The following is a 15,880-nucleotide window of genomic DNA, read 5'->3' on the forward strand; positions in this document are numbered from 1 at the left end:
AACCAATAAGAATTAGGCATTAATCAATCCCTGATGTCATACTGATCTTTATGTATGTGTGTAATGGATGTCTATTCTCAGCTGGTGTATGCTGTATATATATATACTGCACTATGAGAAGCAGCACGCATACATGTTGGTGGCAAAGTGTGTGTGGTGCCTACCAGACAATCAGGTTATTTAACTAGCTTGACCTACAAATAGAAATGCGCTTTCTCTCTCACACACACACGTTTTCAGCTCTGGGAGCGTGACGGAGGGGTGAAGGGAGGTACTGGGATCAGAAAGGCTCTGCAGCTGTGGGTCTACGTGAGTCCTGGCAGGGACACACTCTCCCTCTCTCTATCACTCTCTCCTTCCGCCCTCCCTCCCTGGCATCTATTCCTTTATTCTCCTCTTTATTTTTCTGTTTCTCCCCTCTTTCTCTGTTTAACACCTCCCCCTATCCCCCACAAGACCTTGACAATGAGAGATGTTTCACTTTTAGCTCGATAGCTGAGACGTGTGAAAGACAAGCAGAGGCATGAGAATCAAACACACCAAAATAAAAGAGCCGAATTTCATTTGGCACAAAATGCTCATGAATTGCAGTGATTAATGCACATTTTTGCTACAGAGGCCAGAATTATCTCTTTTGAAAGACAATATAAGAAAATACAAGAGAATAATCAAATAATGCATGTGAGAGTCTGTCTCCGCTGATGTTTCTTTTTATAATGCATCTGGTCACACAGACAAAGTGTGTGTGTGTGTATCAGCTCCGTTTTAGCCGGAAACACAGTGGCCATGAACTGGCCCTGTCTATGCCACGTTCCACCTGCTAGACATACATCACCAAGACCATCTGTGGCATTCTGCAACCTGTTTCCTCAACTCCACACAATAAAACAGTGGGTTTGTTAGTTTGTTTCCTCAGCTCATGTGACTTTTACAAGCTAAATATTAAGTTCCAGCCAAGGTCAGACTCAAAAGAGGAGGAGGATACACTGGGAGAGAAAGAGAGGGTGAATAAGAAAGTAAAACAAGGAAGAGGGCAATGAGGACATTCAAACTGCTACAATGCAGGTGATACAATGATTACAGTAGAGAGGAGTGTTCAGCAGTTAGGTCACTATATGATGTGACTCTTTGTTTCAATACAAACTTAGTCTGTACTGCCACTTTGTGGCCGTAGCTGGAATGATATCTAATAATTTCTTGGTTTGGAAATTAGCTGTTTTGACGTCACTTTGAAATATTAATTTTGATATTTAATTTTTAACCACGATATTAAAATATTATACACATCTAGTACTGCACATAAAATATATTTTTTAAACTAAAAACATATTGTACCTAAACCCCTTCTGCAATAACTTCTCATTAATCAGTGTTTTACTATGTTGTTACTTTTTATTAATAAATAAATTGAGAAATTCTTTGAAATTTCAAAAATAAAATCAAGGAAAGGCTTAAGGTCTGATTATAGGCCTCAAAGGGCATGCTTATTGCAGTATTGTCACTTTTGGTAAAAGACATGCAGGTACTGGTCATATAATTAGAATATTATCAAAACTTTGATTTATTTCACTAATTCCATTCAAAAAGTGAAACTAGTATATTATATTCATTTATTACACACAGACTGGTATATTTCAAATGTTTATTTCTTTTAATTTTGATCATTATAACTGAATACTAAGAAAATGCCAAATTCAGTATATCAGAAAATTAGAATGCTGTAAAAAGTTTTGATATTGAAGACTCAAAACACCTGTAAAGGCCTTTAAATGGTGTCTCAGTCTAGTTCTGTAGGCTACACAATCATGGGGAAGACTGCTGACTTGACAGTTGTCCAAAAGACGACCGTTGGCACCTTGCACAAGGAAGGCAAGACACAAAATGTTATTGCAAAAGAGGCTGGCTGTTCACAGAGCTCTGTCTCCATGCACATTAATAGAGAGGTGAAGGGAAGGAAAAGATGTGGTAGAATAAAGTATACAAGCAATATGCAATAGGGATAACCGCAACCTGGAAAGGATTGTGAAGCAAAAATTCAAAAATTGGGGAGGGGGGAGGGGAGAAAGACTGCAGCTGGAGTCAGTGCTTCAAGAACCACTACGCACATCTGTATGCGAGACATGGGTTTCAGATGTCGCATTCATTGTGTGAAGCCACTCTTGAACAACAGACAGCATCAGAAGCATCTCATCTGGGCTAAAGACAAAAATGACTGGACTGCTGCAGAGTTGTCCAAAGTTATGTTCTCTGATAAAAGCACATTTTGCATTTCCCTTGGAAATCAGGGTCCCAGAGTCTGGAGGAAGAGATGAGAGACACACAATCCACATTGCTTGAGGTCCAGTGTAAAGTTTCCACGGTCAGTGATGGTTTGGGGGTCCACTGTGTTTTCTGAGGTCCAAGGTCAACGCAGCCGTTTTCCATGATGTTTTAGAGCACCTCATGCTTCCTGCTGCTGACCAACTTTATGGAGATGCAGATTTCATTTTCCAACAAAAATTGGCAACTGCACTCCGTGCCACAGCAACCTGTACCTGGTTTAAGGACCTGGTTCTTAATTGGCCAGCAAACTCGCCTGACCTTAACCTCATAGAAAATCTATGAGATATTGTGAAGAGGAAGATCCCAACAATGCAGAAGAGCTGAAGGCCACTATCAGAGCAACCTGGGCTCTCATAACACCTGAGCAGTGCCACAGACTGATCGACTCGCGCCACATTGCTGCAGTGATTCAGGCAAAAGGAGCCCCAACTAAGTACAGAGTTCATACTTTTCAGTTGGCCAAGATTTCAAAAAATGCTTTCTTTTTATTGGTCTTAAATAATATTCTAATTTTCTGAGATTCTGAATTTGGGATTTCTGTAGTTGTCATTTATAGTCATCAAAATTAAAATAAATAAACATTTGAAATATAACAGTATGTGTAATGAATAAATACAATATACAAGTTTCACTTTTTGAATGGAGTTGAAAAATAAATCAACTTTATATGATATTCTAATTATATGGCCATCACCTGTAGATGACGTGTGAACCTCATTTGCATGTTGATAGAATAATGGTTCATACATGTTTTTCTGTGTAGTTTTCTGATGATTTTATAATCTTGAACTCTAATATAACAGCCACATTCAAAACGTTTTTAAAGGTTTCAGTTTCTAATTGAAAGTGTTAGCTATTTGTGCAACTTAAGCTTAGTTTATAAAACGTGCATGAGCATATGTAATGTTTATGCGGTTATGAAGGTAATTTGTACAAGATTTTTATTGAAGTTATTTTGCTAATATTAAATATTTCTCTCTCACACGACAACAAATTATTATTTTACTAGGTAACGTTATGCTTTAAAATAAAAATAAAAATTACTGGACAGGCTTCAATTTTCAGCAGGTAAACGCATCACGTGATGTGTACGCGTTTATTATCGTTACGTGACTCGCGCTCAGCAGCACATCTTTGACTGTCATTGCGTTAGAGGATTCTCAATAAGCGTAACGACTTCCAAGCTTGGTAAGAGTTTAGAAAACATTTAAAAGCGAAGTTAATACGTTGCGATAGTACTACAACTATGTCCTAAATCTAACAATGCAAGTCATAACGCGAGGATATAGGTGCATCACAATCAACTCCCAATTCAGGGCACTAATCAGGAAGTCAGCCAAATAACGACAATAACAACAACACTTTTTGATAATGTAATTTTCTCATTTTTATATGAGTTACCATAGTGGCAGTTCTGACTCTAAAATATGAACAAAGAAAAAATAATAATGTAATATTTCCCCAGATCATGTGACACAGGTGTTTTTTTATTTTTAGCGTGTGCCATTTGCCTTTAAGTCATAATGTCAGCCTTTCATATTTTATGAAGTTACCGCTGCACACTATTTGAAAAGTGTGTACTTTTGCTATGGTTATATTTTCAAGTCTTGTTATTTTTATTTTATTTTATTGTTTCTTATTCTTGTGCCAATGTATTTCTTATTGAAACTTTTCTTTAGATCAGAAAGCAATTCATGTTCTGCACCCATCACTCCTAATGTTCCTCACCACTCTCCCATCAGTGCTGAATTCTCTGGATTATGGGGTGAAACCGTTTCATGAGGATTGAGTGTCACTCACCAGGTAAGGTCACCTAATTTGGGATTCTTTGCTGTGACTCGGTTCTTCTGTCTCTGTGCCCTATGCAAGATAAAAATAGTCCTCCCCCCATTTATTTGTATTTTAAGAACATAATACTTATGCATCTATTGGTGGTATAGATTTTGTTTAGTATAAAGGGCACTTGTCATGTTTTGTACCATCGCATACTAATTTAAACAAAAAGTGCACAATCCTCATACTGTTTCTGTGGTTTCAGAGATAAGCCACAGTTTGTGCTTTCATCTTGCATTTATTTCTGAGGTTCATTGAACTCAGAATATTGAGTCTTGGTGTTTGATAAAATGATTGCATAATGGTGTTTTGTAAAGTGTGAATCCTGCACCATGTGAAATCTTTGACTGGAACTCTCCTCTTTTTTCTTATATTGTGTTATTGATATTTTCAGTACAGTTATTGGGTAGGTGTGATTCTAGCACATTTCTAGGTTGCTGATCAAATATGCAAACATTAATTGTAACATTGATCCTGCACCATGTGCAGATGTCAGATGTTTTTACTTCCATTGAAGATCAATGCTCTGGAGCACCTCAGATCCCGCTGAGAGACATTCTGAAATTCATGTACATTTTTCAATTCACATTTTCACTCTGAATATTATGATGATGATATAATTTATATATAAAAAATATATACAGTAGTGAATATAAATACAGAATAGTGGTCTCAGAGTTGCAAGTTTTTGTACCCACAGGACATATCAGGAAAAAAAGTTGCTGTATATATATTGGTACTGTTCAAACGCTCAATTTCATGAAATGGATTTGGAACTCAATGCTATTTTATAATAATTTAAAAAAAATGACACTTCCATATTTGCAGTCTTAGAATTATTTTTATTCTTAAATTTGTAGGTCAGTAATGGCGTTGTCTTTCCATCTTTTAATTTGAGTATACATATATATATATATATATATATATATATATATATATATATATATATATATATATATATATATATATATATATATATATATATATATATATATATATATATATATATATATAGTGTATATCGAGTCTCAGCATTGCACTTTGGTACAATACTTGTACTTCCAGCGCCGGTCTCTGAAAAACATTTAAAAATACATATTTTTAGTACTGGAATATGCCGTTTCATACATCATATTTGCATCACCCTTTTCACAGTCTACTGAAAACCTTTATCGATATTGACATTAACAAAATATTCAAGTGAGGAAAAAAACGGAACATTTTGTTCTTCCTGAAAATATTATATATCTGCTTCTATTAGTTCGAAACTATTCATCTTTATTGCTCAGCAAAATCCTTAATTCAAAAATCCTCAAAAGACTCATGCCTGCCATCATTAAAGTAAAATAAACTCTTTCAGGTACACCCTGCTGAAGTTTATTTATTGATATACATTTGCATAAAATTAGACAATATTTAAGTTGTATTATTTTGAGGAGCTGTACTTACTCGTGCTTATTTTCATGGTAGCTTTCAGCACCCACCAGGTAGTTATGGTTCGGGACGGTCCAGTGGAAAAGCTCATCAAACCAGTTCACATAAGGGGTCCACTGGCAGTCAGCAGTGCAGTGGCCGTTACTTCTACAGCAGTTAAACTGCCACCTGTGTGGAAAATGTCAATGACTTCAGCTCAGGTGAACTTGCACAAAATGTCAAAACCAGTCCAAAATCATAGCTCACCGTCTGTCCTCGTGCTTGTTGTTGTGGTAGCTGCTCATTCCTGTAATGATGTGGTGTGGTGGACACTCAAAGTTTAACGGTTGGTCAAAATCATTGGCATAAGGTGACCAGAAACAGTCTGAACCGGAGTCAAAGGTGTCTTTACAGCCAAACTCCCACACCCTGTCCTCATGATGATTATGATGTTCACTTTGGATTCATTAGACAGGGAAACAGTGAGGGTCAAATTGATTAGAACGTAATTGTTCTGATTATAAATAAGTACTTAAGTATTGTATATTTCATTATGAGAATGTTATATTGACATGGAATCGTGACTCTTATTAATTTCCGAATCATATGGCCGATAACATCCATGATTTTGGTGTAATCTGTTTGGACACAACTATATTCATTGGTCTGTATTTTTGTGGACCATATTAGCCCATGATATTTTGACTTTTAATTTAGCAATATTTTGACACAGATCTATACCGTTTCAGAAGTACAATCTGCTTTGTACTCACCTCTTTATGTAGGATATTGACTGTCCTGGAGGGCACTTAAAATCTAGAGGCTGATCGAAGGTGTTTTCCCAGCGTAACTCTGTAGAGTTTGATTCAAACTGAACACTTAACAACAAGTATATCTTTTTATTTATAAAAACACACTTTTTTCTTAAAGATTCTCACCTTGTCCATTGGCCAACAGACCCATCAGCAGTAGAAATAACGCTGCTCTCCTCATGGTGGTGTGGTGTGGAATTACAAGACAGCTTAGACAAAACTACAGCTTTTATAAAGACCTCACACCTCAGGACTCGGGCCACATATGTTCAGTGTTACATAACAATGGGATCTAATCATGTTTAAACAGGTGGGACTGATTTTACCTCTCTCAAGGACAGACCAAAAAAATACTTTTACTTTTAGCATAAATTTGTAATTGTTTTTAGTTGCTAGCCTTTACATTTAGTATAAAAGCAGAAATTAAAAAAAATGTGATCACCGTGTCATTGGGATCTTTACAGATATAAAGCACAAACCTTTCTGCCAATTTAAATCAAACGTTTGTTACTGAAACTTAGCATCTTTCACATAGTTCAGCTAAAGCAACTTGCATAACTATCTTATTATAGTTATTTTTTCATTTTTTTTCAGCCTGTATTAGGAAATGTTATTGTCTGTGTGGAAAATATACTTATGGACCTTTAGAGTAAACCGAGATAAGCAGAGCTGCATATTAAATATTTATATTTTAGTTTTGTGTTAGGTACTTGATTTTGAAAACTAAACGTGTATTTTTCCTGAGAAAATTGTGTTTACTGAGAAATAAGGGTTGTTGCACTGAGAGAAGATAAATGCACATTAATTACACATTAATGTATTTACACAATAAATTCACATTATTTATTGAAAAAAATAATAATCAGCCAAATTCTCAAATAATAAAATAATTATTACATTTCATATTAAATCATAATTTTTTTATTCATTAAAAAAAGAAGTGTGGTGTTAAATGTGCTAACCATGGCATATTCTAAAAATGAATAAATAAGGACTTATTGGTAAAGTAAACATTGAAATCATTAAGACTACCATTCAAACAATGGTTTTGGGCTGCTTTTGGTTGGAGGTAAAACATGGATTTTGCATATTCAAACTGTTTAAGAAAGATTATTCACATAACCTAAAAAAAAATATCTTATAACTGACAACATGGTGACAAATTCACTTACAGGTACTTACTTACAAAGTCAAACAGATTACATACATTCTCTCTCTCTCTCTCGCTCTCGCTCTCTCTCTCTTGTGCTCTCTCTCTCTCTCTCTCTCTCTCTCTCTCTCTCTCTCTCTCTCTCTCTCTCTCTCTCTCTCTCTCTCTCTCACTCACACACACACACACACACACACACACACACACACACACACACACACACACACACACACACACACACACACACACACACACACACACACACACACACACACACACACTTATGCATATCAATGACATAATGAGACAGTATGTGTATTCGTGATATCTCTCAGAGGGATGTTTCTTTGGCGTCTCTGATCTCTGTGATGGGTGGCTGGAATGACAAGATCTCTGTAAAAGTGTAGCCTGCAAAGTGAGAGACAGAAATGACAATTAATCATTGCACTTTATGAGCTTATTATCTCTCGTCATGTTTTTCACACCACTCCCAGCAAAAAAATAAATTAATAAATAAAAATTTTCTAAGAATGTTTTGCTAATGTTCCTTTTTAGTTATGAAATGTTGTATGAATGTTCTTTAGAATTTCAAAACGTCCAGTTTTTTAAACATAAAAAAATAATAATCTTGATTATGCAAACATTACAGGTATATGCAATGAGCATTCAAATATACCATTAACGGGTACACTCTGAACATTCTGAAACAAGACAATTATCCAACTAAAATGCTTTAAAAAAAAAAAAACTATGTATAAATATGTCTAAATATCAGCCTCAATCCATAGAAATGAAACCTATACATTTTCTTATTTTAGTTAATCTATATTACTCAAGGTTTTGGGACACCTACCTTTACATATACATGACCTTTAATGCCATCCCATTCTTAATCTGTAGGGCAGGGCTATTCAAATCTTACCCTGGAGGGCCAATGCACTGCAGACTTTAGCTCCAACCCTGATCAAACACAACCACCTGGGATTTTCTAATGATCCTAAAGACATTGATTAGCATGTTCAGGTGTGTTTGATCAGGGTTGGAGCTAAACTCTGCACCGCATTGGCCCTCCAGGGTAAGATTTGAATAGCCCTGCTGTAGGGTTTAACTAAGGGGCCAAGCACAACCCCTGGAAATCAACCCCACACCATAATCTCCCTAAACCAAACCTTACACTTGACCCTATGCAGTCAGGCAAGTACTGTTCTCCTGGCAACCGCCAAACCCAGACTTGTCCATCGGCTTGCCAGACAGAGAAGGGTAATTTGTCACTTCAGAGAACACGTCTCCATTGCTCTAGAGTCCAGTAGTGGCAGTATATATGTACTTTACACCACTGTATCCCACGCTTTGCGTTGCACTTGATGATGTAAAACTTGGATGCAGCTGCCCGACCATAGAAACCCATTTCGTGAAGTTCTCTATACACTGTTCTTGAGCTAATCTGAAGGCCACATGAAGTTTGGAGGTCTGTATTGACTCTGCAGAGAGTTGGCGACTTGTGCACTATGTGCCTCAGCATGTGCTGACCCCGCTCTGTGATTTATATGTGGCCTAACACTTCGTGGCTTCGAGTTGCTGTTGTTCCCAATTGCTTCCACATTGTTATAAACCACTAACAGTTGACTGTGGAATATTTAGTAGCGAGGAAATTTCACGAATGGACTCATTGCACAGGTGGCAACATATCACAGTACCACGCTTGAATTCACTGAGCGCCTGAGAGCAACCCATTCTTTCACAAATGTTTGCAGAAGCGTCTGCATGCCTAGTGCTTGATTTTACACACCTGTGGCCATGGAAGTGATTGGAACACCTGAATTCAATGATTTGGAGGGGTGTCCCAAAACTTTTGGTAATATAGTGTTAACGTTCAAGACTTTATTTCATACGTTTCCATTGCTCTAGAGGCAGTTCTGTGTTGTCCATGGAGTGGTCATACGGCAGGGCTTCTGTCTCTTCCTCAGGTTCTCTGTACTCTGTAAAAAGGGGGAGCTCAAGCGCCTCTGCAGCGCTCACACGCTTTTCTGGATCAAGAACAAGCATCCGCTCCAGAATGCTCACCGCTGAAAAAGACACGTTATCAAATGTTATTATCACAAATAACTCTTAGATAAACAGTACAATTGACCCTAAGACTAGCTATGTTTCCATCCAAAGAAGCAAATTTAAATTACAATAAGCGCAAAATTGGAATATCGCATATAAGCACCGTTTCCATCCACTGTGTTAAAGAGAACCAAGTCGCTACTGGGATATTTGTGCAAAATGTCTGTAAACAAAATGGAAGTTACTGCAGTCGGGGAAGCCACTGTGGCTCTTTTTTCCTACATCATAAATGACTTGTGCCTCAGAGCGCACAGACAAATGTTAACTTCAGTAGTGGATACCTGGTGTTTGTAAATGCAGAAAAATGCATTCTTGAAGGTCAGACTCATTATACTCAAACGTTTCAGAATGAAATTGGTCCACTGGTTAGTCCAGTCACATCCTTAGTTGAGGCAAAATTACGTTTTTTGTTGAGGCTGTCTTTCTAATTCTAAAAATGCATGCATTTGGCAATTCCTTGTTGTTTTTTGTGTGTGATTTGCATAAAGATAGGTAGATGGAAACATAGCTTATCTAGCAAAGGAAATATATCTTACCCTCTGTGCTGGCTTTTAAGAAAATAGTGTTTAAGTCTTTCTTTGGTACTTTTGGTAAACCTCGGATATAGTTTTTGGCCTGTATAGATGGATAAAAAAACAAACATGCATCAATTGTGCATTCCCATGTCAAAATGTATATAAAGTAGTGTTTCTTTTTATATGTAATACACTCACATCTTGGCTTTGTAGCTTCATTATGAAATCTGGTGCTGGTGTTCCCGTGATTTTCATGATCTCTCTTAGCTGGTCCAGGTCTACAAGTCTATGTCAAGGATTCAGTGAAAAAAAGAGACAGTACAAACCCTTTTCTGCAGTTAAACCTCTGTAATCTCTATTGTTGATTATACTAGAGCATTTTTGGCGAAAGTTATGTCAATTAAATTAAATTCAAATAAATTAAATGTGCCATGATCGCTACTGTGATGCTTGCAAGTACTGCTGTACAAACAAAGAGCAACATGTAATTTTTCCATTAAATTAAATAATTTGGCTAATCATCAAAACACAAAAACATGTGAAAGCAGAATTTGTTTGTTACATTATGAGGAAAAGGATACGGTCATTTCCTTTAAAAAGTGGCCTTCCAAGCAACATTTCCGCCAAGATGCAGCCCACTGACCAGATATCAACTAAAACAGAAGAAGAGTGTTTGATCACATCAGTCAATTAATATGTAAATCTTTTATCAAAAGTGAACCGGGGCTGCGTCTGAAGTCACATACTCTTAAATAGTTACATATTTTGGATAAGTACTTGAATGTAAGATGTGTGGTATGACTGTAATCTAGATGTACTATGTGATGTATCATGTGACCTATTCAGTTGCGCTTCACAAATCTTCTCACGTGGTCTCATGAGATGGTAAAGAGTCCTTCCTATGCACACTTTAGAATCTCGCTGGAAATGTTATCATTTGTTTACACTTTTATGAGTACGATGAATTCAGATATATTTAGTAAGTCAAATTCTGTTTTTCGCCATCTATATAGTAGAGAAGTATGCGATTTCGGATGCAGCCCAGGACTCTAGTGCCACTTAGGGTCATTGTGATGCCCTACAGCCACATCTAGGGGTTAGGGATGCAATATCTACACCTGTTTGTGAGTAGTGCATCCAGTTGAGGATAACCTCCGGTGCTCGGTACCAACGTGTCACCACATAACCCGTCATTTCTGAATCTGCCTGACGTGCAAGTCCAAAGTCCAGGATCTGCACACATTTTTTAGTTTTACAAATGTCAAAAGGGGACCAAAATTTGTAATCTTATACATTAAAATAATTATGAATCCTAAACAAACAGGTTTTTATATAAAATAAGTGAAACTCAAGATTTTGAGGGAAGTTGATGTAGACATTTTTTGTTTAAATTGCAATTTAGACCAGGTTTAATACCTTCAGCTCACAGTCCTGGTTCACTGCCAGATTTCCTGGTTTTAGATCCTGAGGAATGGCAACCAAAGTATAAATTTACAAAAAACACAAGGAAAAAAAAAAACAATTATTTATACAAACTATATATATATATATATATATATATATATATATATATATATATATATATATATACATATACATACATACACATATATATATATTTTTTTTTTAAAGAAACACATTTTCTCAGAGAGTGTGAGAAGAGAATGGATGAACAGTGGTTGAATAGATGTCAGGGTTGAATGTTGAATGAAGTGGCCACCCAACCCCCTCTGTGCATCTTATTAAACTCTTAGAGGTCACATACCCTGTGAATGATCCCAGCTGAATGAATGTACTATGGAAAAAGAGCAAGACAGGGAGATTTATAGATGGCTACCACAACACCATAAAGAAGGACAGAGTGTTTCATCTATGTCTAACCTTGAGACCCCTCAGTATCTGATAGACCAGAAACTGCACCCTGTCCTCGGATAGTCTCTGCATCTTCATCAGCTTACCCAGATCAGTTCCCATAAACGGCATCACCAGGTAACTGAGAGAAAAAGACAGTAGGCCTGATGTTCCACTTTTGGTCTGTAATGACTGAACTTTATAAGTACTTTAATGAACATTTGCAAATGATCTGTTTTATGTTAGTTAATATTGTTAGAAGTTCACTCAGGAAAAAAAGGTAAAAAAGCACTTTCTGATGGTATCCTTTGAAAGGGCTCTAGTAGTACCATTTAGGTAGCAATATGTACCTTTGAGGTACTTGTATGCACTCTTTAGGCACAAAGGTGTGCCTTTCGAAAGGGTACACTAAGAATTTTATTTTTTTATTGTAACTTTGGGGTATACAACATCTTGTCATGTGAGACAGCACTCTTAAACGTTGCATATTAGTACCTTAGAGTAGCATTGTTCCCTCAAAAAAGAGAATTCTGTCATTAATTACTCAACCTCATGTCAAGAGCTCTCTGATCCCTCCAGAGAAAGCTATTTAATTACCACTTTTAAGGTCCAGAAAGGTAGGAAAGACATCATTAAAATATGTGATACTCCAGTGGTTCAACCTTAATTTTATGAGTGCTTTTTGTGCACAAAAAACAACAACAACTTTATTGCACAATTTCTTCATGTCTGTGTCATACTCCTACGTTGTTGATGCGTAAACAGTGCAGCGCTTCCTAGTTCTACAGCAGAACAACTTAAGGGTGAGTAATTAATTACATAATTTTCATTTTTGGGTGAACTATCCCTTAAGATAGGTTCTATGTGATGAGTTATAAACCTTTTTTTGCTAACAATTTTCTGACAGCGTACCACTCCAGATACAACTTTGATACCTTTTCTTCTGAGAGTGTAGCGTAAAAATCGAGTACATTTATAAAGTCTCCTTTACTCACAAATCCTGAAATCTGTCCAACAAGATTTCCGAGGTAAAGACATCCAGCAGCCCAATAACCTGCCAGTTAGTTAGAATTAGATATTAGGGTGCATGACCAACATTAAAAAAGTGAATTTTATATATATATATATATATATATATATATATATATATATATATATATATATATATATATATATATCAAACTTCTCATAGAGGCAAAATAAGGTAAATATTTAACATACATTTTCATGTTTCATGTGCTTGAGGAGTCGTAGTTCTCTGTAAGCGCGTTTGGCGAACAGTCTGGACTGGAACGGCCGGTGGAGTTTCTTGATGGCCACACGCACGCCTGTCTTACGGTCAATCGCTGAACTTTGGATAGATTGAAAAGAGTAAGATTAATTCTTGACACATTTTTATAACACTTTACTTTGCATAGTCACGTCGATTGCATTTTTCAACGTCTGGACCCTAAAATGTGGTCAGGAAAGAGATTGTGTATTGAGTGTAGTGTAGTTGATTACTCAATCTGAAACTTGAGCAACTTAGACAAGGGAAGAATCTATGAAAGCGGAAAGCCTTCTGAAGACCAACACTGTGTCTTTAATTCAGTAATTCTGCTTGTTAAACCCAGACAATGGCATCAGCAGGGAGGCTTTGTTATGTGACCTCTTGTCTTGCAGAGGGAGAAAAGTTTACAGCGGTTTCACAGTTTCGCACAGAAGCCATGAGGCCAGGAAAGTAAAGAAAACAGTTGGAATTTATGATATAATAAAAAAGGCCAATCTATCAGTGTTCGTTCATTGCACAGATTCCTTTAGAAATGTCCTTCTTTCTACTGAAGTTATATGAAGTTAGTGCATTATTTCACATGTAAAGTAATTTTAACAGCCTATAATTAAACAGAAACGCCTTGATTCATGGGGTGGTTTTGGGCTCCAAACAAATTGTTGGGGGTCTTAAATCTAGGCATTTCCATAACTTTCTGCAGCTACACAAGTTATTAAGTGCAACATAAGTTGCGTTCGCCTGAGGTAACCATAGCAACGTCACCTGAACGCATCACTTTTATATCAGTATCGAAAATACACAAGCATACACATTTTTTAAATATTTGTAGGATATTCCGCAATCTTTAAATGATCAAGACGAATTGCACTAAATTCTAAAAAATACTAAACGGAAACATCGACCCCCCATTACTTAGCTACTCATAGTTAAGTAAGTATGATCCTTATAAGAATTATAAACCTTTAAATACTAACAATAAATATACTTACCAGACCGTTCCGTAAGCTCCGGTTCCTATCTGAATGAGTTCTCTGTATCTTTCCGGCACGTCCCAAACGGTTCTGTTTATGTCCTGGCGATAAAATCCTGCCCTGGTTCGCAGTGACATTCTCAGAGGTTGTTGAAAGTATTTCTTTCACGTGTGAAAATGTCCTTCTTACGTTCTCATTTTTTTATCGAGAGTTTTGATTTAGAACCTCTTACAGAAGGAGCGCAAACGGAGCGCAACTTTGGTAGAGCACCGGCAGATCTGGGGGCGGTTCAAAGTTTCCACAATTACGCACTGTAGACGCGCTGCATCTGCACTAGGACATCGCAAAAGCAGCTTTTTCGTGATGTTATCAGATTTGTAAATTAGTTTTAACTGACTCCCTTTAGTTTTAAAACACCTAACACCGTGACGGGTTTCAGGAAAAGGTTGCATTTTTATTAAGTGAGTGGGTGAGGGGTACGTGGCTACATGCTGGTGGGACTGGCTGACTCACAAAGGGAGAAAGACCCATCCAGTCCCACAGAAACTGCTGAAGGCAGTTTTTTAGAGTTTCTTTAAAGGGCATACAGGAGACCAGGAGGAGGGTGGAGAGATATTAAGAGCTAATAATCAGGAAATCTGAACAACGTCACAAAAGTGACACTTGGATTGTAGCAAATAATTAGTACATTTTATACTAATACACTTCTGTCCTGAAGGCAGCAGGGCAGTTGTTGATATCGGTCACATTAACAAAATGTAAATGTGAGAATCCCCACCCATTTAACCCATTCAACTTCAGACTATGGTAACTAGTTTCATGACATCAAATTTACACTGTAGTCATTCAGGATCTTCTGAAACACGTACTGAGAAATAACATAGGGTTACCACTTCCTGAAATGCAGTTTCCTATTTTGAAAAAAATAAGACATTAATTCTGTGAACATCTGCTGTTATTACCTAAGTGCGTTTTATAAAAATATTGTGCAATAGCCTACAGACAGAAAAAAAATACATACGGGTGTTTTAAAATTGCTTTCTCAAAAAAAGGAAATTATATTTTACATAAGGAACTAGACTATGACTGTCATTTCAAGGAATTTTGCAGTATTTTCATCCATAAATGAATGCTTATTGCATTCATATATATCAATGCTTATTGCATTCATATATATCATATATCAACTTAAATTGTGTTAAACTGACTTTAAAAAATGAGTTTCATCTTGTATAACTAATAAAAAAATGTTTAACATTTCTTAACTTATTTTGATATGTAAAAACATATGTTGTCATAACTTATTGAACATATAATTTTTTATATTTATATAAATATTAATATATGTGTGTGCATGTGTGCGTGTGTGTACACATTCATTTTTGTATGAAAATAATAAAATTTATTTTAGTACTTTTAATATAACAGATGTTTATGTATTCATAAACAAGCGTCACGCGAGGATGGCGAAATCAGCAGCTCATGGACACAAATGTCATGTTCCAGACTGTGCATGGGACGTGTGGACTTTTTATAGCCTTCTCACAGATAAAACATTTCAACAGTCATGGTTGATGTTTATTATTATCGGATACCGCAACAATTTAATTTAAAATCATTTGTTTACTCGGCCC

General features: G+C 36.4%; 3 protein-coding genes across 3 annotated transcripts in view; 1 reads left to right on the forward strand and 2 right to left on the reverse strand.

Moving 5' to 3' along the window:
- The first annotated feature begins 3,415 nt into the window (after positions 1 to 3,415).
- Positions 3,416 to 15,880, forward strand: part of LOC137049565 (scavenger receptor cysteine-rich type 1 protein M130-like) — a 58,622-nt gene continuing 46,157 nt past the window's right edge. The window contains exons 1-2 of the mRNA XM_067428117.1: positions 3,416 to 3,510; positions 4,002 to 4,125. Coding sequence (XP_067284218.1) covers positions 4,101 to 4,125 — 25 coding nt within the window. The 5' untranslated portion in view covers positions 3,416 to 3,510; positions 4,002 to 4,100. The remainder of the gene's footprint in view (positions 3,511 to 4,001; positions 4,126 to 15,880) is intronic.
- On the reverse strand, positions 5,035 to 6,830 carry LOC137049923 (hemagglutinin/amebocyte aggregation factor-like). Its single transcript, XM_067428669.1, has 6 exons — positions 6,823 to 6,830; positions 6,342 to 6,491; positions 5,836 to 6,024; positions 5,605 to 5,757; positions 5,173 to 5,229; positions 5,035 to 5,057 (listed from the first exon to the last, which is right to left on the reverse strand). Exons 1-5 carry the CDS (start codon positions 6,828 to 6,830, stop codon positions 5,184 to 5,186), a joined length of 546 nt encoding a protein of 181 aa, XP_067284770.1. The 3' UTR covers positions 5,035 to 5,057; positions 5,173 to 5,183.
- mapk12b (mitogen-activated protein kinase 12b) lies at positions 7,252 to 14,765 on the reverse strand. Its single transcript, XM_067426874.1, has 12 exons — positions 14,265 to 14,765; positions 13,227 to 13,356; positions 13,001 to 13,059; positions 12,036 to 12,147; positions 11,920 to 11,949; positions 11,571 to 11,618; positions 11,273 to 11,387; positions 10,736 to 10,807; positions 10,353 to 10,432; positions 10,176 to 10,254; positions 9,423 to 9,596; positions 7,252 to 7,938 (listed from the first exon to the last, which is right to left on the reverse strand). Exons 1-12 carry the CDS (start codon positions 14,381 to 14,383, stop codon positions 7,862 to 7,864), a joined length of 1,095 nt encoding a protein of 364 aa, XP_067282975.1. The 5' UTR covers positions 14,384 to 14,765; the 3' UTR covers positions 7,252 to 7,861.

Source organism: Pseudorasbora parva, chromosome 20 (genome assembly GCF_024679245.1).
Source record: "Pseudorasbora parva isolate DD20220531a chromosome 20, ASM2467924v1, whole genome shotgun sequence".
Taxonomy (NCBI): domain Eukaryota; kingdom Metazoa; phylum Chordata; class Actinopteri; order Cypriniformes; family Gobionidae; genus Pseudorasbora; species Pseudorasbora parva.

Bases quoted from the DNA above. Each gene is read 5' to 3' on its own strand.
- LOC137049923 (XM_067428669.1), bottom strand. The intron at 6,025-6,341 runs GTGAGTACAAAG...ATGAATCCAAAG, and splicing joins TCAATATCCTACATAAAGAG to TGAACATCATAATCATCATG. The intron at 5,758-5,835 runs GTGAGCTATGAT...TTTTCCACACAG, and splicing joins AACAAGCACGAGGACAGACG to GTGGCAGTTTAACTGCTGTA.
- mapk12b (XM_067426874.1), bottom strand. From the start codon at position 14,383: ATGTCACTGCGAACCAGGGCAGGATTTTATCGCCAGGACATAAACAGA. The intron at 12,148-13,000 runs GTGAGTAAAGGA...TTTTTCTCTCAG, and splicing joins TTGGACAGATTTCAGGATTT to TTACCTGGTGATGCCGTTTA. The intron at 10,255-10,352 runs GTGAGTGTATTA...CCATCTATACAG, and splicing joins TGAAGCTACAAAGCCAAGAT to GCCAAAAACTATATCCGAGG.